At 47.5% G+C, this 26,997-nt stretch overlaps 1 protein-coding gene across 2 annotated transcripts; it reads right to left on the bottom strand.

The window, feature by feature from the left end:
* Positions 1 to 799: 799 nt before the first annotated feature.
* LOC147098502 (placenta-specific protein 9-like) lies at positions 800 to 18,533 on the bottom strand. Of its 2 annotated transcripts, none has more exons than XM_085970282.1 (4): positions 18,316 to 18,533; positions 10,232 to 10,311; positions 6,139 to 6,256; positions 800 to 4,713 (listed from the first exon to the last, which is right to left on the bottom strand). In XM_085970282.1, the coding sequence occupies exons 1-4, from the start codon at positions 18,371 to 18,373 to the stop codon at positions 4,700 to 4,702; spliced, it is 270 nt and encodes an 89-aa protein (XP_085826408.1). In that variant the 5' UTR covers positions 18,374 to 18,533; the 3' UTR covers positions 800 to 4,699. The 2 variants fall into 2 exon arrangements, with proteins under 2 accessions (XP_085826408.1, XP_085826409.1); XM_085970283.1 differs by having other exon boundaries at positions 800 to 4,710; positions 18,316 to 18,532.
* Between the last annotated feature and the right edge of the window lie 8,464 nt (positions 18,534 to 26,997).

A 26,997-nucleotide genomic window follows, 5' to 3' on the forward strand; every position in this document is an offset into this window, starting at 1 on the left:
GCCAACTTACAGTCTCCCAGAGTCCAACCTGAACAAGCGCCAGCATAAAAGAGCTGTGAAGCCAGTGTGAAGCATGCCATGCCTCATGAATCTCCCTCCAGTTACATTGTAATAAGGAGCTCCTCGATTACGATAGAAAGGCACTTACCATTGTGATGCTGCTCACGCAGTACTGGCGCTCCAGTTGACCTCAGTGTCGTTGCTGGATGTCGCATTTGGACAGGGTGGATTTGATCACGACGCCCTCCACGGCCAAATAGCCACCACTATTCACTGTCTGGACTCAGACACGCAGAATGGAGACTTGGGTGAGGTGAAGGTCTGCTGGTGCATGAGGAGCTGCACCCCAGCACGAGTCAGTGCCTTCAAGCGAGGAGGAGGAGACGTGGGTGAAGTAGCAGACCCCACGGCTGTGAATGCTGAGTCTTTGAGTATATTCAAGGCTGAGATCGATAGATTTTTGGACTCTAGGGGAATCAAGGGATATGGAGATCAGGCGGGAAAGTGGAGTTGAGGTCGATGATCAGCCATGATCTCATTGAATGGCGGAGCAGGCTCGAGGGGCCGAATGGCCTACTCCTCCTCCTATTTCTTATGTTCTTAGGAGGGGGCAGGGAGCACCGGTCAGGAAATCGTGGGCCCACTGCTCCCGACAATTAAATTGATGGAACATCAGGCACTGCAGACGCGCGATCTCCCGCCCAGCCGCCCCTTGCGATACCGTCCCGCACTCCACGGTGCGCTGCTCTCACTAGTGCTTTCGGTTACTTCCACTCTCCGACACCACAAATGAGTCTGGTTATTCAGCAGTTTGATTTTTATTGATCAGTAAACTAGAAGCAACATGGAGTACTAAACAAAATCAGAATGTGAAGAAGCAGACCGGAGTTATACTCACAGTTAAAACATCTGTAGGAATCTTGGTGCCAAGAAAATGGGTATTTTTCCAGCCCGCGTCCTACGGTGGAACCAGGCCATTGTCAGACATGCCAGATGCCCAGTGCAGTTTTCAGTTCCCACCTATACTAGATCTGAAACATTACCCTGTCTTTTCTCTTTACAAACGCGCTGCCTGAAAGGGTGGTGAAGCAGATTCAGTAGCAACTTTCAAAAAGGAATTGGATAAATACTTGAAAAGGAAAAATATGCAGGGCTATGGGAAAAGAGCAGGGGTAGTGGGGCTAATTGGACAGCACTTTCAAAGAGCCGGCACAGACAGGATGGGCCGAATGGCCTTCTTCTGTGCTGTGTGATTCGATGAAATGCTGAAGTTCCTTGCTGTGCATTTTCTGATTTACAATTTTATTTCTCAATTTGTCGATGCAGTGACAGAGACGGAGGCTTAGCCTGCTATTGGTGTACACGTTGAGGTAATGCATAATGTACAGGTCCTCTGTGCTTCGTGGAAACTCTTCCCGAACTTTCTGACTCACTCGGGTAGAAATTACCATTGGTGACACGAGGCGCCGAACGCCTACTGTGATTTGCACGACATTCCCGATGAGTTAAAGCCGCCCTTAAAACGAAGGACCCACGAAAGCTGTATGAACGTGTGAAGGATCTGACCCTAACATCGCCAGCACCAACCTGTAGCCTATTTTCTTGGCTCATCTCGAATTCCCTGCAGAATTCCACCTGACATAACAAAGCCTCTGGATAACACCAAGTCATCGTGTCAAGGGCTTTCAGGTATTTCTGAGACATGTGATGAGAAGCTACACAGAGGAAAATAGCAAATCGAGGTCTGATACTGAGACTTCCTTCACACAAAGAGCGGTCGATTCACGGAACAGACTCCAGGATGGAGCAATGTAGCCTAAAACACTCCAATCATTTATATTAAAAACAAATTGGCTTCTGCAATGGAGAGGGTGGGGGTGGCGGGGGGGGACTTTGGGTTTATCGGGATGGGTGAATTAAGATGGGCCGAACGGCCTCCCTCATCTGTAATTATCTTGTGAGCTGCTGGCCAGGCCAAGATTGGGTAATTAATTCAGCACAGATTGGCAGTCGAGCCTGGCCCCCTTCTAGTCTGTATCGGGTAATGCAACACCTTCTAATGCATTTGTGCTCACTGGGTCAATTACAGTCACGCAAAGTTTAATAATGCAGCACAATAAAGATTTCCTTCATTAAGATCCTGAAACATTTTCTGAGTCAACTGGCAGTCAAGTGTAAAAAAAAATACTCAAGTTATCTTGGCAAAACTATTTCTGCCCTGATTAACCAAGAGGTTTGTTAGGCCTGGGCATTTATATATTTTTTTCAATTCCACGGGCTTGTTGAGTGTTCTACTTCAATGCCGGGAGTTTTTAGTTTCCTGGGCCTCATAGGAATGACCTTCAGAGGCTGGAAGTGGCCATTTTACTTTCGGTGCACTACTTTGTGAAGCAAGGCAAAGGGGACATTAGAGAGACGAGAACCTCACAGTGGGAAAGGCCCAGCACCAATACAGGTGATTTTCTCCCCATCAAACTTGAAGGCATTGACTCTTGCTCGGGGATGACTCCGCGGATCTCGGCTGCCCCCTGCTCCCTCATCCACGTGATCGTCCTTCATGTGGTGAACCCTGACCTTTGGCGATAGTGTGAAACGGGCCAGATCGCATCAGCCGCCCGTTATACCTCTCCCGATTTTCTTTTCTGCCGAAGGGGATGGACAATCGGGAGAGGCAGCCAATCCGCTATCACTTAAAATGACCTCTACAGCTTGATTCCAGGGATGAGGGATTTCAGTTACGTGGATAGACTGGAGAAGCTGGGGTTGTTCTCCTTGGAGCAGAGAAGGTTGAGAAGAGATTTGATAGAGGTGTTCAAAATCATGAGGGGTCCAGACAGAGTAGATCGAGAGAACCAGAGGACACAGATTCAAGGTGATTGGCAAAAGAGCCAAAGGCGACATGAGGAAAAACTTTTTTACGCAGCGAGTGGTTCGGATCTGGAATGCACTGCCTGAGAGGGTGGTGGAGGCTGACTCAATCGTGGCTTTCAAAAGGGAGTTGGATAAGCACCTGAAGGAATAGAAATGTGCAGGGTTACGGGGAAAGGGCGGGGGAGTGGGATGAGTCGAAGTGCTCTTGCAGAGAGCTGGCACGGGCTCGACGGGCCGAATGGCCTCCTTCAGTGCTGTAACCATGCTATGATTCTATGATTCTGTTGTGGGCTATCGGTGCAGGAAAGGCAGCACAGATGATGCTGATCTGGTCCTCACCTGAGCTCCACACAAGAGATCAGAAGCTGGAGTCTGGGTTTTCTTTATCCTCTCTACCATCGGAGCCGCTGCCCCAACTGATAGAGGCTAACCCTGCGCCAATCCTGGAATCAATCCTGGGCCTCTGTGCTGCAACAAGTAACACCGCTACCCACGAGGCCATTGGGAGGGGTGGGGGGGAGCCCGTTCAGTAGGGTTGCCAACTCTGATTGGACGTATTCCTGGAGGTTTTATCACATGACTTCCCTCCTCCAACTGCCCGGCCCAGTCAAACAGCCCTTTACCCCCTCATCTCCAATATTTTTATAATAACAAGAATATTCAAAGAAAATTGAAAAAAAAAATCACAATTATAGGGGCCGAGGATTTTTTTCTCTCCCAGGTTTGCTCACGGCAGTGTCCCGGAGATTAATCTTCAATTCCCGGAGACTCCAGGGCCAATCCTGGAGGGTTGGCGACCCCTACCATTCAGTCATTCATGTAGACACTGAATTTTTTTATCTTCTTCTTGAACAAAATAATATTTTGCCACCATTATTCTATCAAAATACCTATCAGGAGAGAGTGAACCGGCTGGGGACTCTTTTCTCTAGAAAAGAGAAAACTGAGGGGTGACCTGATAGAGGTCTTTAAGATTATAAAAAGGTTTGAGAGGTTGGACGTAGAGAAGATGCTTCCACTTGCAGACGAGACCAGAGCTAGAGGCCATAAATATAAGATAGTCACTAATAAATCCAATAGGAAATTCAGGAGAAACATCTTTACTCAGAGAAGGTGAGAATGTGGAACTCGCTACCACAGGGAGTGGTTGAGACGAATAGCTTTGAAGCAATTAAGGGGAAGCTGGATAAACACATGAGGGAGAAAGGAATAGAAGGTTATATTGATGGGGTGAGATGAAGAAGGGTGAGAGGTGGCTCGTGTGGAGCATAAACACCGGCACAGACCTGTTGGGCCGAATGGCCTGTTTCTGTGCTGTCAATACTTTGTATTCCTCCTTCATAAGATCCCAATTATTTCCTCAGCTACCGAAAGTAAAAATGCCGTCCTCTGCAGTTGTCCACCTGGGAGAGGCCGAGTTACTTGGCTGGTGTTCACTAGGGATGTGGTACCAGCAGCACTACACAGCATGCAATTGCATTTCATAATTGTCTTTAAGACATTTCAAGAAATAAAAGAGTTTTTTAAAAGACAAGAGTAAATCGAACTAGGTAAGGAAAACTGCCAAGCCTTAACTTAGGCCCAGATCAGGGCTGCACGTCTTGGAGGCTCCCTGTTGCCCTGGTAACAGACGCCCCAGTCCAATGAACACTCAGCGTTTGCTCGATATAACCCCATGTGAGGAACAGGGCAGAACATCCAATAATATAGAAAATAACTGGTGCAATTGATGACAGACTCATTTTTTAATCTCTCTTTGCGGGTACGTTTCTTGATGCAGGTCTCGTTCCGTGAGTATCTTTCAGAATGAAGATGGGCACCGTGACCTTCAACACAAACCTGCTGGATGTGAAGATAATGGAAGTTAGACAGAGTTCAACCAGTGATTTGTGTTCCAGTTTCCTCCCCTCCTATCTTCAAAGCGTGGACTCATGCTGGGGTATAACTGCCCTCTAGTACCTCACCCTAATGTGTGACCACAGTGGGAGTTGGCAGGCTACTTAACCATAAAGGCATCATGGTTGGGCTTGATCCTGGCAACAGATCCCAGCCTGATCCTGCTCTTGCCCAAAATCCTTACATTGCACGCACATGCACACACCCACATACACACACATACACACACTTATACTTACACACACTCACATACACACACATATACCTGCACACACTCACATACACACACATATACCTACACACCCACATACACACACATATACCTACACACACCCACATATACCTGCACACACCCACATAAGCCCACTTATACCTGCGCACACCCACATGCACAGACACATATACCTGCACACACCCACATACACACACATATACCTACACACACCCACATACACAGACACATATACCTGCACACACCCACACACTTTCCACCAGGAGTTGCTTTAGCCCAGTAGAGACCAGCTGACTCAACACAGACTGGGGATGGAATTTGGGCCCTTCTGGTACCACCCTCTCCCCCACCCCCTCACCAGCTCCTTTTCTGAGAGCATTGTCTCCTTGCTTGGGAACAGTTCCACAGGTGCCAGTTACCCTCCAATTCCTGCTCACATGGCCTTGCTTCCTGTGAGCCTAGACAGTGAGCATTGCCAGGCCACGGGTGGGGGAGCGGTAGTGGTTTTTGTAAATTAAACACATGGGGCAGCCGCCGTAATACATGGGCTCCAGTACCACTCACCCCCCGATCTGGCTGACTGCGCCCCCTACTCTTATTGAATATATAAATACCAGTTGGGGAGTTGGAGGTGCTGTCAGTCAGATAGGGGGTTGAGAAGACTACCCCCCAAGTGTACGAGTATCACACTTTTTCATTTCACTCACCAGTCATACCCTTGGCCCTTAATTAGTGCAAAATCAGGGTCTGGTCATGTCCAAAATATTTATATATTGAATATATAAATACAAATTGGGATCTCACCCTGCCCCTAGCGGGCGTGGGCCCAAGCTACAAACCACAGCCTAATTTGATGTTAATTAAGGGACAAGCGTATGACTGGTGGGTGAAATGGAAAAGTGTGGCTCTGGCACACTTGGTGCTGCTCTTCTGAAATTTGGGGACGGAGGTAAATTTGTCGGGTGCTTGACTCTGCATCGAACCAGCACAGCACCTGGCCTGGCAATGCTTTCAGTGCTGACTCTTGGTGCCTGAGATGGGAACGTGATCCATCTCCCAGCGCTAACAGCCCTCACCGCGATGAGCACAACATTCACTGATCACAAAGGCACGAAAGTCACTCCACAAACTGCACGCACCACTTTCAAAAATGTCCATGGTCGGCGCTTCTAGCTGAAGTGGAGTTTTTGAAGCCTCGATGAATCCGAGCAGGGCAGATATTTCAGCCTCCAAGTGGCTGACCGTTTGTTCTAGATTCTGAGGTAAGCCAGAGAGGGAGAAAAAAAAGCAAAATCAATCATAACTCATCTAGTAAAAGAAAGAACTTGCATTTCACGACCTCTGGACGTCCCAAAGAATTTTACAGCCAATGAAATACTTTTGAAATGTAGTCACTGTTGTAATGTAGGAAATGCAGCAGCCAATTGGCACACAGCAAATTCCTACACATAGCAATGAGATAATGACCAGATAATAAAAATAGAAATGGCAGGCATAGATAGGGCCCATATGGGTTCCCATAGCAACACCTTTTATTTGAAGGAAGTGAGTGGAGTCAAAGGAGAAGTGGGATACATGAAAAATTCTTCATTCCAGTCCGACTTAGGTCCCCTCCTTCACCTCTTTCTCCAGTATATTGATGACTATCGGTGCTGTTTCCTGCTCTCGCCTTGAACTGGAAAATTTCATTTTCTCTGCTTCCAATTTCCACCCTCCCCCCCCCCACCTCGCCTTCACATGGTCCATCTCAGCTCTTCCCTTCCCTTCCTCAACTTCTCTATCTCCATTTCTGGGGCTAGGCTATCGACCAATAAGCCCACTGACTCCCACAGCTACCGTGATTACACTTCCTCCCACTCTGCCTCCTGTAAGGACTTTATTCCATTCTCCCAGTGTGATGAAATATGCCATTCATCAGGCACTGTATTCCCTGTGTTTAGTTTAGTTTCAGTTTCATTTCCTTACCTGTATTGTATTGTGTGTAGGGCTCCACCCATACCTGGCCCCTACTTAAGCAAGCCCCAGCGTGTCTCACAGCAGTACAGCAGATCTCTGGATGAGAGACACTTCTCCAATGTGTATTACTTTCTGAGTTAATAAAAGCCTTGCTTTGCTCCGTTAACGTCGAGTCTCGGATTCATTGAGGCACATCACCCAGTTTCTCCGTCTCCGCCGCGTCTGTTCTGACGATGTCACCTTCCATACCAGTGCTTCCGATATGTCTTCCTTTTTCCTCAACCGAGGATTCCCCATCACCCGTGGTTGACAGCCCTCGACTGTATCTGTCCCATTTCCTGCACTTCTGGTCTCACCCCTTCCCCTCCATCTCAGAACCACAATAGGTTTCCTCTTGTCCTCTTCAATCACCCCCAACACCCCCTCCTAACGGCACCTTCCCGTGCAAGCACAGGAGATGCAACGCCTGCCCTTTTACTTCCTCCCTTCCCACCATCCAGGACTCCAAACACTCCTTCCAGGTGAAACAGCGATTTACTTGTACTTCTTTCAATTTAGTATATTGTATTCGCTGCTCACGGTGCGGTCTCCTCTACACTGGGGAGACTAAACGCAGATTGGGTGACCGCTTTGCGGAATGCTTCCATTCAGTCCGCAAGTGAGACCCCGAGCTTCCGGTCGCTTGCCATTTTAATTCTCCGCCCCACTCCAACTCTGACCTCTCTGTTTTCGGCCTCCTACGCTGTTCTAATGAAGCTCAGCGTAAGCTCGAGGAACAACACCTCATCTTTCGATTAGGCACTTTACAACCTTCCAGACTCAACATTTAGTTCAACAATTTCAGATCATAATCACTGCCCCCATTTTGTCAGACAGCAGCTGTTGGTAATGGCCCAGAAATTCAGGTTGGGGGCTTCCCGCGGGTGTAAGCCCCCGACCTGCACTTACCTTGCGCGCCGGCCGTTGAGCTGTGGGCCCGCGTGGAATTCCGATCCGGGGCCTGGTCCAGCTGCCGGCGCGCAGTGCTCGTGAATCCCAGGGGCGCAGTTAGTTCGATGCATCCCCTGGGATCACGTGGGCCATGGGGAGCCAATCGGAGCAGGGAATGCTCCATTCATAAGATTGACAGGAAGAGCTGTCAAAACTTATAAATACTATGGCCCCAAAATAGCACTAAATCTTCAAATAATTTTTTTTTTTAATCTCATTTTTTAAATAAACTATGAATTACATTAAATAGCTATTTTAAACAATAATTTAAATTTTTGAAAAAAATTATTTTATTTTCTAACAGGGCTAAAAATAAACTTACCTTGCTTTAAAGTATTTAAAAATAAATAACCTGTGGAAAAAATGTTTTAATTTTAATTAATTCACCACTTACCTTGTAAAAAGCAGGCCTTACGACTGCTTTTTAAATGTCTAACTTCTGCAGCCTTACCCTCCCGGGAAAACCTGTAAAAAAAAACTAAGTTTGATGCACACGCGCAGCCCCTCCCGCGCACGCGTTCGACCTCTGAACCCCTGCTTTCAGGGGAACGGAAGTGCCGGTTTCCCACGCATGCGCAGTGCATGCAGGAAACCGGCACTTCCATTGGGTCTACGGGTGAGTACCCCGTGCGGACTCACCCGTGGAGACCCGAAGTTCTGGGCCATTGGTTCTGCTATTGTCATTTACACCTCCTCTAGACCCATCTTTTTTGTCCCATTAACATCTCCTTTTGTCTCACACCATCATCCATTTTGTGATTCAGTCTCTCCTGCCTTCCACCCTATCACAGACCTTCCCTTTTGTTCTTTCCTCCTCTCCCTGCCTCTGTACTTGCTTAAAGCCTGTTGCGTCTGTAACTTTTACCAGTTCTGATGAAAGATCATCGAACTGAAACGTTAACTCGCTTTCTCTCTCCACAGATGCCACCTGACCTGCTGAGTATTTTCAGCATTTTCTGTTTTTATTTCAGACGTCCAGCATCCGCAGTATTTTGCTTTTCTGTTTTTAGATCATCTGTTTTTAGTGATGCTAGTTGAGGAAATATTGGCCAGGACACCGGAGAGAACTCCCCTGCTCTTCTTTGAGTGCCATGGGATCTTTTACATTCACCTGAGAGGCCAGATGGGACCTCGGTTTAACATCTCATCCGAAAGACAGTGCAGCACTCCCTCAGTACTGCACAGAAGCACCAGCCTGGATTCCGTGCTCAAGTCTCTGGAGTGGGACTTAAACCCACAGCCTTCTGACTCAGAGGCAAGAGTGCTGCCCACTGAGCCACAGCTGACATCAAATAGCCCCGTCTGAAGTGTTAACCTGTCTCCTCTTTCAGACGCTGATTGACCGGCTGTGTATTTCCACCATGTTATGCTTTTAGTTCAGTTTTTCTTCATTGGGGATTGCGACATGTCTGTTTGCTTATCTAAAGGCTGAAACCATCTGTGGAAAGGGTTAGATGAAGAGGGGTAGGAGGAGGCTTATATGGACCAGTTGGGCCAAATGGCCTGTTTCCGCACTGTAAATTTTATGTAATTCTATGTAATCATCCATTATGGATTCTTTTATGCATGCTGCAGTGTGTACCATCTACAAGATGCACCGGCACACCGTAGCTGCACTGTAGCAACTCGCCAAGGCTTCTTCGACAGCACCTCCCAAACCCGCAACCTCTACCACCTAGAAGGACAAGGGCAGCAGGCGCATGGGAACACCACCACCTCCAGGTTCCCCTCCAAGTCACACAACATCCTGACTTGGAAGTACATCGCCGATCCTTCATCATCGCTGGGTCAAAATCCTGGAACTCCCTCCCTAACAGCACTGTGGGAGTACCTTCACCACACGGACTGCAGCGGTTCAAGAAGGCGGCTCACCACCACCTTCTCGAGGGCAATTAGGGATGGGCAATAAATGCTTGCCAGCGACGCCCACATCCCATAAAAAACTAATTAAAAAAAAAAGCCTCAAACACATCACACATCGAGGTAAGGCTCACGGCTCTCTCACTTGAGGGCTCACCCTTGTCCTTTTAGAGGCGGATGACATTTGACTTAGAAGTATATCGCCGATCCTTCATCGTCGCTGGGTCAAAATCCTACCTAACAGCACTGTGGGAGTACCTTCAACACACGGACTGCAACGGTTCAGGAAGGCTGCTCACCACCACCTTCTCAAGGGCAACTAGGGATGGGCAATAAATGCTGACCTTGCCAGCGATGCCCACATCCTGCAAATGAATGAAAAAAAATATTGTAACCAGTGTTGCTACACTCAACACACTTTGTTACCTTTTCTACAACATCCAACCGCTTGTGGAGTGCCTTGTCATGTTCACACCAGTCTGTGTCATCCTTCTGAGGATCCGTACCTAGAACAAGCAGTGTCACCAGTGAATCAATAGCGTCTCTTTTCTCCCCCATTCATCCTCTCTCTGACACATTCGTTCTGCCCCTTTCCAGCAATACAGGTAGTAAATGAACGTTTACTGGTAGCAGATGTAACTGAAAAAAAACCGTTACCATAAGTGAAAGCGAATCGTTTAAAATTCATTAGAACCTTGCTCTGGCGCTGTATTCCGAGTGATCGGGGAATTGCCATTATTATTACATCATTGCCTGAGCAACGGGAATTGACAAACGGCCAGTCAGCCTATCGTTGCTGGTGGGGAAATTTTTAAATAAGCCGGGACAAAATGAATCAGCACTTGGAAAAATATGACTTAATAAATGAAAGCCAGCATGGATTTGTTAAAGGCAAATTGAGCTTGACTAACTTGATTGAGTTATTTGATGAAGTAACAGAGCGGGTTGATGAGGGTAGTGTGGTTGATGTTGTGCATTTGGACTTTCAAAAGCCGTTCGATAAAGCACTGCACAATTAACTTGTTAGCAAAATTGAAGCCCATGGGATTAAAGGGACAGTGGCTGCTTGGATGCATAATTGGCTAAGGGACAGAAAGCAGAGTTGTGGTGAACGGTTGTTTTTCAGACAGGAGGGAAGTGTGCAGCGGTGCCCGAGAGGGGTCGGTATTGGAACCACTGCTCTTTTTGATGTATATTAATGACCTGGACTTGGGTATACAGGGCATAATTTCAAAGTTTGCAGATGACATGAAACTCGGAAATGTGGTAAGCAGTGAGGAGGATAGTAACAGACTTCAGGAGGACATAGACAGACTGGTGAAATAGGCAGACACTTGGCAGATGAAATTTAATGCAGAGAAGTGTGAGTTGATTCATTTTGGTAGGAAGAATGAGGAGAGGCAAAATAAACTAAATGGTACAATTTTAAAGTGGGTGCAGGAACAGGGAAACCTGGGGGTGTAACGTATACAAGTTTTTGAAGGTGGAAGGACAAGTTGAGAAGGCTGTTAAAAAGGGATGCGGGATCCTTGGCTTTATAAGCAGAGCCATAGAGTACAAAAGCCAGGAAGTTATGCTAAACCTTTATAAAACACTGGTTAGGCCCCAGCTGGAGTATTGTGGCCAATTCTGGGGAAAATATGGCTTAATAAATGAAAGCCAATTCTGGGCACCACACTTTAGGAAAGATGTCAAGGGTGCAGAGGAGATTTACTAGAATGGTACCAGGGATGAAAGACTTCAGTTATGTGGAGAGGCTGGAGAAACTGGGGTTGTTCTCCCTAGAGCAAAGAAGGTTCAGGGTTAGATTTGATAGAGTTGTTCAAAATCATGAACGGTTTTGATAGAGTAATTAAGCAGAAACTGTTTCCAGTGGCAGAAAGGTCAGTAAACAGAGGACACAGATTTAAGATAATTGGCAAAAGAATCAGAGGCGAGACGAGGAAAACATGCTTCACGCAGCGAGTTGTTGTGATCTGGAATGCGTTGCCTGAAAGGGAGGTGGAAGCAGATTCAATATTGGGCCCAGAAATTCGGGTCAGAGGCTTCCCGCGGGTGCAAGCCCCCGACCTGTACTTACCTAGCGCGCCGGCCGTTGAGCTGTGGGCCCGCGTGGGATTCCGATCCTGGGCCTCCTCCAACTGCCGGCGCGCAGTGCTTGCGTATCCCAGGGACACAGTTAGTTCGAAGCGTCCCCTGGGATCACATGGGCCATGGAGAGCCAATGGTAGCAGGGAAATGCCCATTCATAAATTTGACAGGAAGAGCTGTCAAAACTATAAATACTATAAGCCCCAAAACATAACTAAAACTTCAAATAATTTTTTTTTTAAATCACATTTTTAAAAATAACTTTCAATTACATAAAATAACTATTTTAAACAATAATTTAAAATTTTGAAAAGATTAATTACATTTTCTAACGGGGCTAAAAATAAACTTACCTTTCTTTAAAGTATTTTAAAATAATAAACCTGTGGAAAAAATGTTTTAATTTTAATTAATTCACCACTTACCTTGTTAAAAGCAGGCCTTGCGTCTGCTTTTTAAAAGCGTAGCTGCTGGAGACTTACCCTCCCGGAGAAACCTGGGAAAAAAACCGGAAGTTCCAGGCGTACGCACTGCCTCTCCGGCGTACGTGTTCGACCTCTGAACCCCTTCCTTTAAGGGAATGGAAGTTCCGGTTTCCCGCGCATGTGCAGTGCATGCACGAAACCGGCACTTTCGTTGGGCCTACGGGTGAGTACCCAACGCGTACTCACCCGTGGAGGCCCGAATTTCTGGGCAAATAACTTTCAAAAAGGAATTGGTAAAATAATTGAAGGGAATAAATTTGCAGGGCTATGGGGAAAGAACAGGGGTGTGGGACTAATTGGATTGGTCTTTCAAAGAACCGGCACATCATGATGGGCTGAATGGCCTCCTTCCGTGCTGTGTCATTCTATGATTCTATTATTCTATGGTTGCATTATTATCTTAACAATGGGAACTAGCTGATTATTATCTATTTGCCGTAACAAGTGGAAATACACAGTGACATGAATCAGTCATTCATGAAAGAAAGACTTATGAAATAATACTGAGTGGCCTACGGGTGGCGCTGTCTAGGGAGAGTATAAATACTCGGGCATGGGCCCAGCTTGCGCAGGACATTCTTAACAGGAACTAGTGAAGGACACAACTAGACCTCCATGTTGTAAAACAGTTGATTAAAGCTTTGTTTAATGCTTAGACCAAGTGCCTAGTAGTTTTCTTATGTCACACAGTCTCTTGTGTTGTGGGTCCTGCGTTACTCAATCATGGTTACACACGCAAAGATGTTGCTGAGGTGTCCAGACTGTACCTGAATGATAACCTCTACAGGCCTCACTACGGAAAGTCTTATAAAAACTGAGGTATTGAGTTTCTGAATTCCAATTTGGGGAATAAGCAAAAAAAAAATTCCTAAAGCACTTGGACCCTAGGAGACCCACACTGTGCCAGCGATCCCAATACAGTGATGTACCCCCCTAGAAGTACCAGCGACAAAACTGCAAAGTGACTTTTGAAAACGTACAGATGTCATTTCCTGATTTAATGCTTTTTAAAGCGCTAAAAATCTTGGCCCAGAATTTGCGGTCAGCGGCGAAGCAAAGGTGTTCGTCGCTAGCCCCGAAGAAAGCTGCCCACAGAGATCTCGCGATCTCTGTGGCGAGAAGTTTGCCTTTTCCAACGCGTAAGAGACTGCAGCGCTCTATAATGGGAAATCCCTACCGCGAGCTGCTGTGACATCAATGAGCTGTCTAAGCAGCCAATCACAATGCAGAATTCTTGCAAACAGGGAGCCAGGAAGTGAAGAAGCTGCTTTTATTTGGACTTTAAAACAATGTTACAGCGAGCAAAACAAAGATTGGGGCTCTCACATGGGGAAAAGGTAAACCTGAAATAATTATGAACAAACTTTAAAAAAAATTAATACTTTTTTTTAAACTTTCTTAAAAACTTTAATTTTTATAGTAACGGAGAAATCTGACAGTCCACAAAATTAAAATGAGTCTTTCAGGGCCATAACCTTTGTTTAGCAGTCAATACGCTGTTAAAACCCCAGTTACACCCAATCCAAAAGGGTCTAACATTTAATGGGGTATTTAACAGCGATATCCCCGCAGAAAAGCCCAAGTTCTCATCAGTTTCACTGATTACTCTGATTGCCGGCTGTGGGGCCACAGCGCAGCCAGTGTCGGAGCAGTGAATAACTGGCCACAACCTCAGGATTTCCATAGTAACAACAGAAAACGCTGGAAAAACTCAGCAGGCCAGGCAACATCCGTGGAGAGAGAAACAGAGTCAACGCTTCAGGTCGAAGGCCCTTCGTCAGGACTGAGAAAAAACACAGGAAATGAAACAGATTAAAAAGCAAGTTTGGGGGCTGGGAAATAGGGGGAGGGGGTGAAAGAACAAAAGGGAAGGACTGTGGGAGGTGAAGAGACATTAAGAGATATTCAAGGCGAGACGAGATGGTAATAGGACAGGTAAAGAGACAAAGGATGGCTCTAGATGAAGTGTGAAATGCACTGGCAGAGTGAGAGACAGTTGCCATGTGGGAGAGAGAAAAAAAAGGAAAAGGCACAAACCAAAAGTGTGGATAAAAATATATAAAAATATGATCAGGGCCGAGGTTATGATCTGAAATTGTTGAACTCGATATTGAGTCCGGAAGGGATGAAAGACCTTCCCTTTTGTTCTTTCATCCCCTCCCCCATTTCCCAGCCCCCAAACATGCTTTTTAATCTGTTTCATTTCCTGCTTTTTTCTCAGTTCTGACGAAGGGTCTTCGACCTGAAACGTTGTCTCTGTTTCTCTCTCCACGGATGTTGCCTGGCCTGCTGAGCTTTTCCAGCGTTTTCTGTTGTTATTTCGGACTTCCAGCATCCACAGTATTTTGCTATCATCTCAGGATTTCCATGTTCAGATGCGCTACATCCTGAAGTTGCGGTCAGTTTCAAAGGGGTAATAACAGCGAATGCTGTTAGCTCACCGTTATTACCCACCACAAATTCCGGACGCTTTACTCTTTCCGAGATGTCCCGGTTTCTCAGTGGGTAAATTCACTTGGTATGGTACTGAACCAGGGAAATCCCAATCTGGATCTCTGTCAGGCAGAACAATGATGTCTAATTTGGCTTTTAAATCTAAATTCATGAGGTTTAAAAGAAACATATGCATATTAATATCAGTTTTAAGTGATGACCTTTGGACAAGCCAGGAAGAAGGTCCCAGGTTCAGTGCTATGCACCAGTCTTAACGCCAGAGGGCTCTCTCCACCACAGTAAGCACAGTGGCTTCTCCACCAGATCCGAACATCAGGAATGCTCAAAATACAAACGACAGAACGAGCAAGAGTCATAAATCTCCTGCACGCACTCAGACTCCGTCTGAGATACCATTAAAATGAAGTTATATAATAATGGCACTATAGTGTAACAAGAACAATGTAATCAGATAGACTTTGCAATGAGGAGCATGTTACAAATGGGGGAACGTTATAATGATTGAATGTAATAAGGAATAAATAATAGAAGTATGTTGTGATGAGGAGTTAGTTGTGATGATGATTACAATTGAATCCAATATTATTGCGGGTGTTATAATGAGCATGTAGTGTAACAAAAATAAGTTATAATGAGGGGGAGATGTAATGATTGCATATTGCAGTGATGTTACATTACAATTAAGGTGGTGTAACAGGGACCACATTGTAATGAATATGGAATGTAATGAAGGTTCAGGATTCGGAAACTGGGGTTGATGTCTGCCATCGGGCAGTCCTGGGCCCAACTGGGGATCTAAGATTTTCTGTTTCTCGTCCGTCAGTTCTGAAACATGTTTAGAGACTTGGCTGCTGTCTCCTATTAACCTGTCCTGATGTACATTGCGGACTGAGACTACTGTCTCCCATTGTAATTCCTGGGGCATATTGAGGAACTGCGGACACTCTCTCTCATAGTCATCCCTGGGGCACATTGGGACTGAGGACACTCTCTCTCATTCATCCTAGGGCACATTGAGGAACTGGGGGCACGGTCTCCCATAGTCATTCCTGGGGCATATTGAAGAACTGGGGGCACGGTCTCCCATAGTCATTCCTGGGGCATATTGAGGAACTGGGGGCACGGTCTCCCATAGTCACTCCTGGGGCATATTGAAGAACTGAGGACACTCTCTCTCATAGTCATCCCTGGGCACATTGAGAAGCTGGGGACATGGTCTCCCATAGTCATCCTGGGGCATATTGAGGAACTGGGGGCACGGTCTCCCATAGTCATCCCTGGGCACATTGAGGAACTGGGAACACTGTCTCCCATAGTCATCCCTGGGGCACATTGAGGAACTGGGAACACTGTCTCTCATTGTCATTCCTGGGGCATATTGAGGAACTGGGAACACTGTCTCCCATAGTCATCCCTGGGGCACATTGAGGAACTGGGAACACTGTCTCCCATTGTCATTCCTGGGGCATATTGAGGAACTGGGAACACTGTCTCCTATAGTCATCCCTGGGCACATTGGGACTGAGGACACTCTCTCCCATAGTTATCCTGGGGCACATTGAGGAACTGGGGACACTGTGTCTCATAGTCATCCCTGGGCACATTGAGGAACTGGGGACATGGTCTCCCATAGTCATCCTGAGGCACATTGCCTCCGCAAGATCCTGCAAATCCATTGGCAGGATAGGCGCACCAACATCAGTGTTCTTGCTCAGGCCAACGTCCCCAGCATTGAAGCTTTGACCACGCTCGATCAGCTCCGATGGACGGGTCACATTGTCCACATGCCCGATACAAGACTCCCAAAACAAGCGCTCTACTCAGAGCTCCGGCACGGCAAGAGAGCCCCAGGTGGGCAGAGGAAACGCTTCAAGGACACCCTCAAAGCCTCCTTGAAAAAGTGTAACATCCCCATTGACACCTGGGAATCCCTAGCCCAAGACCGCACAAAGTGGAGGAGAAGCATCCGGGAAGGCGCCGAACACCTCGAGTCTCTTCGCCGGGAGTAAGCGGAAGCCAAGCGCAGGCAGTGCAAGGAGCGCACGTCAACCCAAGCATCCCATCCACCCGCCCCTTCAACCACCGTCTGCCCCACCTGTGACAGAGACTGTAGGTCCCGCATTGGACTCATCAGTCACCTGCAAACTCATTTTTAATGTGGAAGCAAGTCATCCTCGGTTCCGAGGGACTGCCCAAGAAGGAGAAGAGGGGGCACATTGAGGAACTTGGAACACTGTCTCCCAAAGTCATCCTGGGGCACATTGAGGAACTGGGAACACTGTCTCCCATAGTCATCCCTGGGGCACATTGAGGAACTGGGAACACTGTCTCCCAAAGTCATCCTGGGGCACATTGAGGAACTGGGAACACTGTCTCCCATAGTCATCCCTGGGGCACATTGAGGAACTGGGAACACTGTCTCCCAAAGTCATCATGGGGCACATTGAGGAACTGAGGACACTGTCTCCCATAGTCATCCTGGGGCACATTGAGGAACTGAGGACACTCTCCCATAGTCATCCTGGGGCACATTGAGGAACGGAGGACACTCTCTCTCATTCATCCTGGGGCACATTGAGGAACTGGGGACACTCTCTCATAGTCATCCTAGGGCACATTGAGGAACTGAGGACACTCTCTCTCATTCATCCTGGGGCACATTGAGGAACTGGGGACACTCTCTCTCATTCATCCTGGGGCACATTGAGGAACTGAGGACACTCTCTCTCATTCATCCTGGGGCACATTGAGGAACTGGGGACACTCTCTCATAGTCATCCTGGGGCACATTGAGGAACTGAGGACACTCTCTCTCATTCATCCTAGGGCACATTGAGGAACTGGGGACACTGTCTCTCAGTCATCCTGGGGCATATTGAGGAACTGAGGACACTCTCTCTCATAGTCATCCCTGGGGCACATTGAGGAACTGTTTGGTAGCTTTGGAGCTTTGAATATATCCTCCGGTAGTGGATGGGGAGAGTGTGGAGAAACTCTGGACTCTCCAGACAGGGATTCACTCTGGTGATTTATCCACTACCCCCACAACTCGCTCTCCTTTATACAAAATCTGTTTTCTTTCTGTTATTTTCCTTTTTTTCTTTAGATTTATTTTATTGCACATTCTTTCTTTCAGCCAAACACATTTCTCTCCCAATGTTTTGAACTTTCTGCTGCTTGTATCTCTCACCATTTCCAGAACTATGCCTTTCCATTTCTTCCGCTAAATCAATTGAAGTATTTTAAAATGTTTGTTTATTCCTCATTACACCCAGAGATTTAAGCCAACAAAAAATGAAGTAATTTCACCAAAAAAAAAAGGAGAGAGGAAGGACTGTGGAAAGCGAAGAGCTTTGGAAAAACAAATCATGTTTACCTCAACACGCGGTTGGTTAGATAAATAAATCGCAAACTGCGAGAAACACTTAAAAAGCCGAATAATCGCCAAGTGAAGCGGTGACTCCAGTGACCATCACCTACCGGCCGGGGTCGGACCCAAGAGCAGCAAGATCCCAGCCAGAGCCCACACACCCCACATGTTGTGAGATAAACGCCGTTCGCTGGGTCTTTCTTCTTGTCGCCAGGATCCTAGCCTTTCACGATGGACCTGGCAGGGAGAGAGAGGAAAGAAGTTGTGCTGGATACCCTCCAGATTCCAGCTTCAAACTGCGCCCTTCCGTTTGAATTGCAGGCTGTGGCAGTGTCAAGCATTAACCACTCCCTCTCTGGGATTGGTCTGTGGCTTATTCACTCCTCACAGTTTTTGTTTTGATTGTAACAGTTCTGGAAACTTGCTAATAGCTCAAGTGAGACTTGAAATGTTGTTTTTTGACCAGGCAGGTGTTTGACTAAGGGACCCCATGGGTAGAGTTGTGGGGGCTGGGGAGGGGGGGGGCAATCATTTTTATTTTCACGCTTGGGCGGTAAAGCCACTCCAGAGACTTGAGCACAAAAATCCAGGCTGACGCTCCAGTGCAGTGCTGAGGGAGTGCTGCACTGTCGGAGGCGCCGTCTTTCGGATGAGACGTTAAACTGAGGCCCCGTCTGCTCTCTCAGGTGGACATAAAAGATCCCACGGTGCTATTTTGAAGACCAGCAGGCGAGGTGTCCTGGACAATATTTCTTCTTCTTCTTAGGCAGTCCCTTGGAACCGAGGATGACTTGCTTCCACATTAAAAATGAGTTCTCAGGTGACTGATGAGCCCAATGCGGGACCTACAGTCTCTGTCACAGGTGGGGCAGACGGTGGTTGAAGGGGCGGGTGGGTGGGGTGCTTGGGTTGACGTGCGCTCCTTCCGCTGTTTGTGCTTGGCTTCCGCTTGCTCCCGGCGAAGAGACTCGAGGTGTTCGGCGCCTTCTCGAATGCTTCTCCTCCACTTTGTGCGGTCTTGGGCCGGGGATTCCCAGGTGTTGGTGGGGATGTTACACTTTTTCAAGGAGGCTTTGAGGGTGTCCTTGAAGCATTTCCTCTGCCCACCTGGGGCTCTCTTGCCGTGCCGGAGCTCCGAGTAGAGCGCTTGTTTTGGGAGTCTCGTATCGGGCATGCGGACAATGTGACCCGTCCATCGGAGCTGATTGAGCGTGGTCAAAGCTTCGATGCTGGGGATGTTGGCCTGAGCGAGAACACTGATGTTGGTGCGCCTATCCTGCCAATGGATTTGCAGGATCTTGCGGAGGCAGCGTTGGTGGTACCTCTCCAGTGCTTTGAGGTGCCTGCTGTACATGGTCCATGTCTCTGAGGCATACAGGAGGGCGGGTATCACTGCTGCTCTGTAGACCATGAGCTTAGTGCCGGGTTTGAGGTCCTGGTCTTCAAACACTCTCTTCCTCAGGTGACCGAAGGCTGCACTGGCACACTGAAGGTGGTGTTGGACTTTGTCGTCAACGTCTGCCCTTGTTGACAGTAGGCTCCCGAGGTATGGAAAGTGGTCCACGTTGTCCAAGGCCTTATCATGGAATTTGATCATCGGGGGGCAGTACTGTGTGGCGGGGGCAGGTTGGTAGAGGACCTTTGTCTTACGGATGTTTAGTGTAAGGCCCATGCTCTCGTATGCTTCAGTGAAGGTGTTAACGATGGTTTGGAGTTCGACCTCTGAGTGTGCGCAGATGCAAGCGTCGTCTGCATACTGTAATTCGACGACAGAGGAAGGGGTGACCTTGGACCTGGACTGGAGGTGACGGAGGTTGAACCGTTTCCCGTTTGTTCTGTAAATTAGCTCCACTCCAGCGGGGAGCTTACTGAGGGTGAGATGGAGCATTGCAGCAAGGAAGATCGAGAAGAGCATTGGTGCGATGACACAGCCTTGCTTGACCCTAGTCCGTACATGAATTGGGTCTGTGGTGGAACCATTGGTCAGGATCACGGCTTGCATGTCGTCGTGAAGCAGGCGGAGGATGGCGACAAACTTTTGAGGGCAGCCGAATTTGAGGAGGACACTCCATAATCCCTCACTGTTGACAGCGTCAAAGGCCTTTGTGAGGTCAAAGAAGGTTATGTACAGCGGTTGGTGCTGTTCCCTGCATTTCGCTTGTAATTGGCGCGCGGTGAAGATCATGTCCATTATGCCCCTTAGGCGGTGGTCTGTCCAGCAGTCGTCAGCTCCTGTCATGGCGCGGGTGATGCGGACGTCCTTGCGGTCCCTCACTCAGACGATGACGTAGTCCAGCAGATGCCAGTGCTTGGAGCGAGGGTGTTGCCATGAAGCTTTGTACTTGTCTCTCTGACGGAACAAGGTGTTGGTTATGACAAGGCCATGTTCTAAGCATTTCGTTAGGAGGAGGGCACCGTTGGAGTTGGCTTTCGCTACCCCTCAATTTATCCCTCAATCGACATCACAAAAAATAGTTTATCCAGTCATGATCTCATTGTTGTTTTTGGGAGCTTGCTGTGCGCAAATTGGCTGTTGTGTTTCCTACATTACAACAGTGACGCCACTTCAAAAGTGCTTCATTGGCTGTAAAACGCTTTGGGATATCCCGAGATCGTGAAAAGCGCTCCAGAAATGCAAGTTCTTTTTTCTTTCTAAGCTGTTCCAATGGATCCATTACCCCTTCTAGAACTCGCCCAATTTTCATTAACGGAAGTGAAAGGCAGGTGGGTTCTATAATGGGTGCGTGTGGTGATTATTTTTGTTTTGTAAGAAGCATTATAATTGGTTGCCTGTTTCCTGCCTTGCGAGATATGCTGTAAACTCATTGGTAGTTGATGTCATGTGATTTGTGGTGGCCATCTTAAATTCAGTTCTCTACAGCCTTGGTTGGGACTGGGTGTTGAAGATGTGCTGCTGGGTTTTTAAGGTTAATAAAGCCTAGATTTAGAAAGGCAAATCTACTCTTTATTTCAGTGGGCAATCGCTGTCCCGGTTCACCACTCAAGCACTGAGGGTGAAAATGACTTTCTCTGTTTTCCTGCACACACTCTCTCCATAGGGGCATATCCCACTTACCTAAGCCCAGAGACCATAGTCATGGTAGCAAAAATACTGCGGATGGTGGAAATCCGAAATAACAACAGAAAATGCTGATAAAACTCAGCAGGCCAGGCAACATTCGTGGAGAGAGAAATAGAGTCAACGTTTCAGGTTGAAACCCTTCGTCAGGACTGAGAGAAAACACAGGAAATGAAACAGATTAAAAGGCCAGTTTGGGGGCTGGGAAATGGGGATGAGAGAACAAAAGAGAAGTGAAGAGACATTAAGAGGTATTCAAAACCAGACGAGATGGTGACAGGACTAGTGGAGACAAAAGACGGCTCTAGATGAGGTGTGAAATGTGCTGGCAGAGTGAGAGACAGAGACCATAGTCATGGATTGGCAACAGCAAGGCTTAGGGACCTTGGTGATGTGCAGGGGTGCTGGTGGAATTACAGAGCACAGGTAAGATTATCACCGCTTGTTGCAAGGCCATATGGAGCCAGTTGGGAAGCATTATTTTTTTGGTTGCCTGCGCGGTCCCCTTAATGGGCTGCACGGGCCATTCAAAATTCCGCCCACTCTATTTAAGAACCGGCCCACCGGCTGCGCAGGACAGTCAGAGTTTAAAGGGAACGTCGCACGGCACTATTTCGAAGAGGAGCAGGGGGGAGTTCTCCCCGGTGTCCTGGGACCGATATTTATCCCTCAATCAACATCGCTAAAACTGATTATCTGGTCATTTATCACATTGCTGTTTGTGGGAGCTTGCTGTGCACAAATTGGCTGCCGCGTTTCCTACATTACAACAGTGACTACACTTCAAAAAGTACTTCATTTGGCTGTAAAGCGCTCTGGGACGCCCTGAGGACGTGAAAGGTGCTATAGAAACGTAAGTCCTTCTGCTATTAACCAGAACTAAAAAAAGTTCAACTTGATTATGAATAAAAACAGGCTATTTTCACCTTGCAGAATGCATTTGTGAGATAATTGATGAGTGGAGTGGATTAACATAGCCGCAAGCAGGTGATTTAACTTGCTGCGTGATAACGGAACAAAAGGCCACGAGCATGCAGCACCCCTCGGGCAAGACTAGAGACTGGTTAACTCCTTTAAACAAGAAACGTTTAAAAATCGGGATTCAAGGTTGCTCGTGGTTCCCGCTTCTTTGTTCGTTTCCGTGCAGAAAAGAACCGAAACAATTTTAAAATTGTGTTCCGAGCAGCAGTTACATCGAATATACAGCACAGGAACCGGCCGTTCGGCCCAACCAGTCCATGCCGGTTGACTAAAAGGTGTTAGCTTCCGAGGACAGCCCCATGCTGAGAGTTCCCCAGTACCTGGGATCTTCCTACTCTGTATGGCCCAGTACTAATGTTCCCTCTCATTTTTTTTTCTCCGTGCGCGGTCCCTTTAACTGCGCAGTATCTTTTCCAGCGGCAGCAGCTGGTGAGCGGCCTGGGATCGTGGGATCTCCCGATCGATGCGCGGCAGCGCGCCCGCGCACCTTAGGGTGAACGTTGTTCAGTACCTGGGAACTTATAGAAGGGCTTCAATCTGAATCATCGACTTTTGTTCTCCCCATAGATGGTGAACATTTCCAGCGTTTCCTGATTCTGTTTTGGATTTCCAGAATCTGCAGTATTTGGCGTTTTGTCTTCACTGAGTTGTGATTCCATAGACAGACAAATGGCAATTAATATGCGAGATGGGAAGTTGCTTCATTCAGACACCAAACAATGGGCACTTCATCAGAAACAGTGGGTCATTCAGGAAGACGGTAGCGGAGTGGTTATGTTACTGGATCAGTAATCCTAGGCTAAAAACAGAAAATGCTGGAAATACTCAGCAGGTCAGGCAGCATCTGTGGAGATGGATCAGGTTTTTAAGCAAATGTTCCATCTCCAGCTTTTTCCAGTCCTGACGAAGGGTCATCGACCTGAAACGTTAACTCTGTTTCTCTCTCCACAGATGCTGCCTGACCAGCTGAGTATTTGCATCATTTTCTGTTTTTATTTCAGATTTCAAGCATCCGCAGTATTTTGCTTTTGTATTAGTGAGTAATCCTAGACGCTGGGTTCATAATCCCACTCCAGAGAGTTGAGCACATAGTTCAGTTTGGCACTTCAGAGCAGTACTGAGGGACTGCTAAGCTGTTGGAGGTGTCGTCTTTCGGATGAGACGTTAAACCGAACTCGTCTGCCCTCTCAGGTGGACGTAAAAGATCTCGTGACCCTATTTGAAAAAGACCAGGGAGTTCTCCCTGATGTCCTGGCCAACATTTATCCCGCAAACCTGATCCTATCCTGATATCCACATACACTTTTCAACAGGGTCATTGATTCGCAATCAGGAGCAGGAATCCTGACTGATTTTCACTTTGCTGATCTGGGGTCACTGGGGACATTGTAACCCTTTCCCCAAACACTGAGGACATTGTAACACTTTCCCCAAACACGGAGGACATTGTAACCCCTTTCCCCAAACACTGAGGACATTGTAACCCCTTTCCCCAAACACTGGAGGACATTGTAACCCCTTTCCCCAAACACTGAGGACATTGTAACCCCTTTCCCCCAAACACTGAGAACATTGTAACCCCTTTCCCCAAGCACTGAGGACATTGTAACCCCTTTCCCCCAAGCACTGAGGACATTGTAACCCCTTTCCCCCAAACACTGAGAACAATGTAACCCCTTTCCCCAAACACTGAGGACATTGTAACCCCTTTCCCCAAAGACTGAGGACATTGTAAACCCTTTCCCCAAACACTGAGGACATTGTAACCCCTTTCCCCAAAGACTGAGGACATTGTAACCCCTTTCCCCAAACACTGAGGACATTGTAACCCCTTTCCCCAAAGACTGAGGACATTGTAAACCCTTTCCCCAAACACTGAGGACATTGTAACCCCTTTCCCCAAAGACTGAGGACATTGTAACCCCTTTCCACAAGCACTGAGGACATTGTAACCCCTTTCCCCCAAGCACTGAGGACATTGTAACCCTTTCCCCCAAACACTGAGGACATTGTAACCCCTTTCCCCAAACACTGAGGACATTGTAACCCCTTTCCCCAAACACTGAGAACATTGTAACCCCTTTCCCCAAACACTGAGGACATTGTAACCCCTTTCCCCCAAACACTGAGGACATTGTAACCCCTTTCCCCAAACACTGGAGGACATTGTAACCCCTTTCCCCAAACACTGAGGACATTGTAGCCATTTCCCCCAAACACTGGAGGACATTGTAACCCCTTTCCCCAAACACTGAGGACATTGTAGCCATTTCCCCCAAACACTGAGAACATTGTAACCCCTTTCCCCAAACACTGAGGACATTGTAACCCCTTTCCCCAAACACTGAGAACATTGTAACCCCTTTCCCCAAACACTGGAGGACATTGTAACCCCTTTCCCCAAACACTGAGGACATTGTAGCCATTTCCCCCAAACACTGAGAACATTGTAACCCCTTTCCCCAAGCACTGAGGACATTGTAACCCCTTTCCACAAGCACTGAGGACATTGTAGCCCTTTCCCCCAAACACTGAGGACATTGTAACACCTTTCCCCAAACACTGAGGACATTGTAACCCCTTTCCCCAAACACTGAGAACATTGTAACCCCTTTCCCCAAACACTGAGGACATTGTAACCCCTTTCCCCCAAACACTGAGGACATTGTAACCCCTTTCCCCAAACACTGGAGGACATTGTAACCCCTTTCCCCAAACACTGAGGACATTGTAGCCATTTCCCCCAAACACTGGAGGACATTGTAACCCCTTTCCCCAAACACTGAGGACATTGTAGCCATTTCCCCCAAACACTGAGAACATTGTAACCCCTTTCCCCAAACACTGAGGACATTGTAACCCCTTTCCCCAAACACTGAGAACATTGTAGCCATTTCCCCCAAACACTGAGAACATTGTAACCCCTTTCCCCAAGCACTGAGGACATTGTAACCCCTTTCCACAAGCACTGAGGACATTGTAACCCCTTTCCCCCAAGCACTGAGGACATTGTAACCCCTTTCCCCAAACACTGAGGACATTGTAGCCCTTTCCCCCAAACACTGAGGACATTGTAACCCCTTTCCTCCAAACACTGAGGACATTGTAAACCCTTTCCCCAAACACTGAGGACATTGTAACCCCTTTCCCCCAAACACTGAGAACATTGTAACCCCTTTACCCAAACACTGAGGACATTGTAACCCCTTTCCCCAAACACTGAGGACATTGTAACCCCTTTCCTCCAAACACTGAGGACATTGTAAACCCTTTCCCCAAACACTGAGGACATTGTAACCCCTTTCCCCCAAACACTGAGAACATTGTAACCCCTTTACCCAAACACTGAGGACATTGTAACCCCTTTCCCCAAACACTGAGGACATTGTAACCTCTTTCGCCCAAACACTGAGGACATTGTAACCCCTTTCCCCAAACACTGTGGACATTGTAACCACTTTCCCCCAAACACTGAAGACATTGTAACCCCTTGCCCCCAAACACTGAGGACATTGTAACCTCTTTCCCCCAAACACTGAGGACATTGTAACCCCTTTCCCCAAACACTGCGGACATTGTAACCACTTTCCCCAAACACTGCGGACATTGTAACCCCTTTCCCCCAAACACTGAGGACATTGTAACCCCTTTCCCCAAACACTGAGGACATTGTAACTCCTTTCCCCAAACACTGAGGACATTGTAACCCCTTTCCCCAAACACTGAGGACATTGTAACCCCTTTCCCCAAACACTGCAGACATTGTAACCCCTTTCCCCCAAACACTGAGGACATTGTAACCCCTTGCCCCAAACACTGAGGACATTGTAACCCCTTTCCCCAAACACTGAGGACATTGTAACCCCTTTCCCGAAACACTGAGGACATTGTAACCCCTTTCCCCAAACACTGAGGACATTGTAACCCCTTTCCCCAAACACTGAGAACATTGTAACCCCTTTCCCCAAACACTGAGGACGTTGTAACCCCTTTCCCCCAAACACTGAGGACATTGTAACCCATTTCCCTGAAACACTGAGGACATTGTAACCCCTTTCCCTGAAACACTGAGGACATTGTAACCCCTTTCCCCAAACACTGAGGACATTGTAACCCCTTTCCCCAAACACTGAGGACGTTGTAACCCCTTTCCCCCAAACACTGAGGACATTGTAACCCCTTTCCCTGAAACACTGAGGACATTGTAACCCCTTTCCCTGAAACACTGAGGACATTGTAACCCCTTTCCCTGAAACACTGAGGACATTGTAACCCCTTTCCCCAAACACTGCGGACATTGTAACACCTTTCCCCAAACACTGAGGACATTGTAACCCCTTTCCCCAAACACTGAGGACATTGTAACCCCTTTCCCCCAAACACTGAGGACATTGTAACCCCTTTCCCCAAACACTGGAGGACATTGTAACCCCTTTCCCCCAAACACTGAGGACATTGTAACCCCTTACCCCCAAACACTGAGGACATTGTAACCCCTTTCCCTGAAACACTGAGGACATTGTAACCCCTTTCCCCAAACACTGAGGACATTGTAACCCCTTTCCCTGAAACACTGAGGACATTGTAATCCCTTTCCCCAAACACTGAGGACATTGTAACCCCTTTCCCCCAAAGACTGAGGACATTGTAAACCCTTTCCCCAACACTGCAGACATTGTAACCCCTTTCCCCAAACACTGAGGACATTGTAACCCCTTTCCGCCAAACACTG

Source organism: Somniosus microcephalus, chromosome 29, assembly GCF_052327205.1.
Source record: "Somniosus microcephalus isolate GS21.2 chromosome 29, FLI_Smic_1.0, whole genome shotgun sequence".
Lineage (NCBI taxonomy): Eukaryota > Metazoa > Chordata > Chondrichthyes > Squaliformes > Somniosidae > Somniosus > Somniosus microcephalus.

Excerpts from the sequence above, each read along its gene's own strand:
- LOC147098502 (XM_085970282.1), bottom strand. The coding sequence starts at position 18,373 with ATGTGGGGTGTGTGGGCTCTGGCTGGGATCTTGCTGCTCTTGGGTCCG. Across the intron at positions 10,312-18,315 it reads CTTGGGTCCGACCCCGGCCG|GTACGGATCCTCAGAAGGAT; the intron begins GTAGGTGATGGT and ends TGCTTGTTCTAG. Across the intron at positions 6,257-10,231 it reads GGTTGGATGTTGTAGAAAAG|AATCTAGAACAAACGGTCAG; the intron begins GTAACAAAGTGT and ends GGCTTACCTCAG.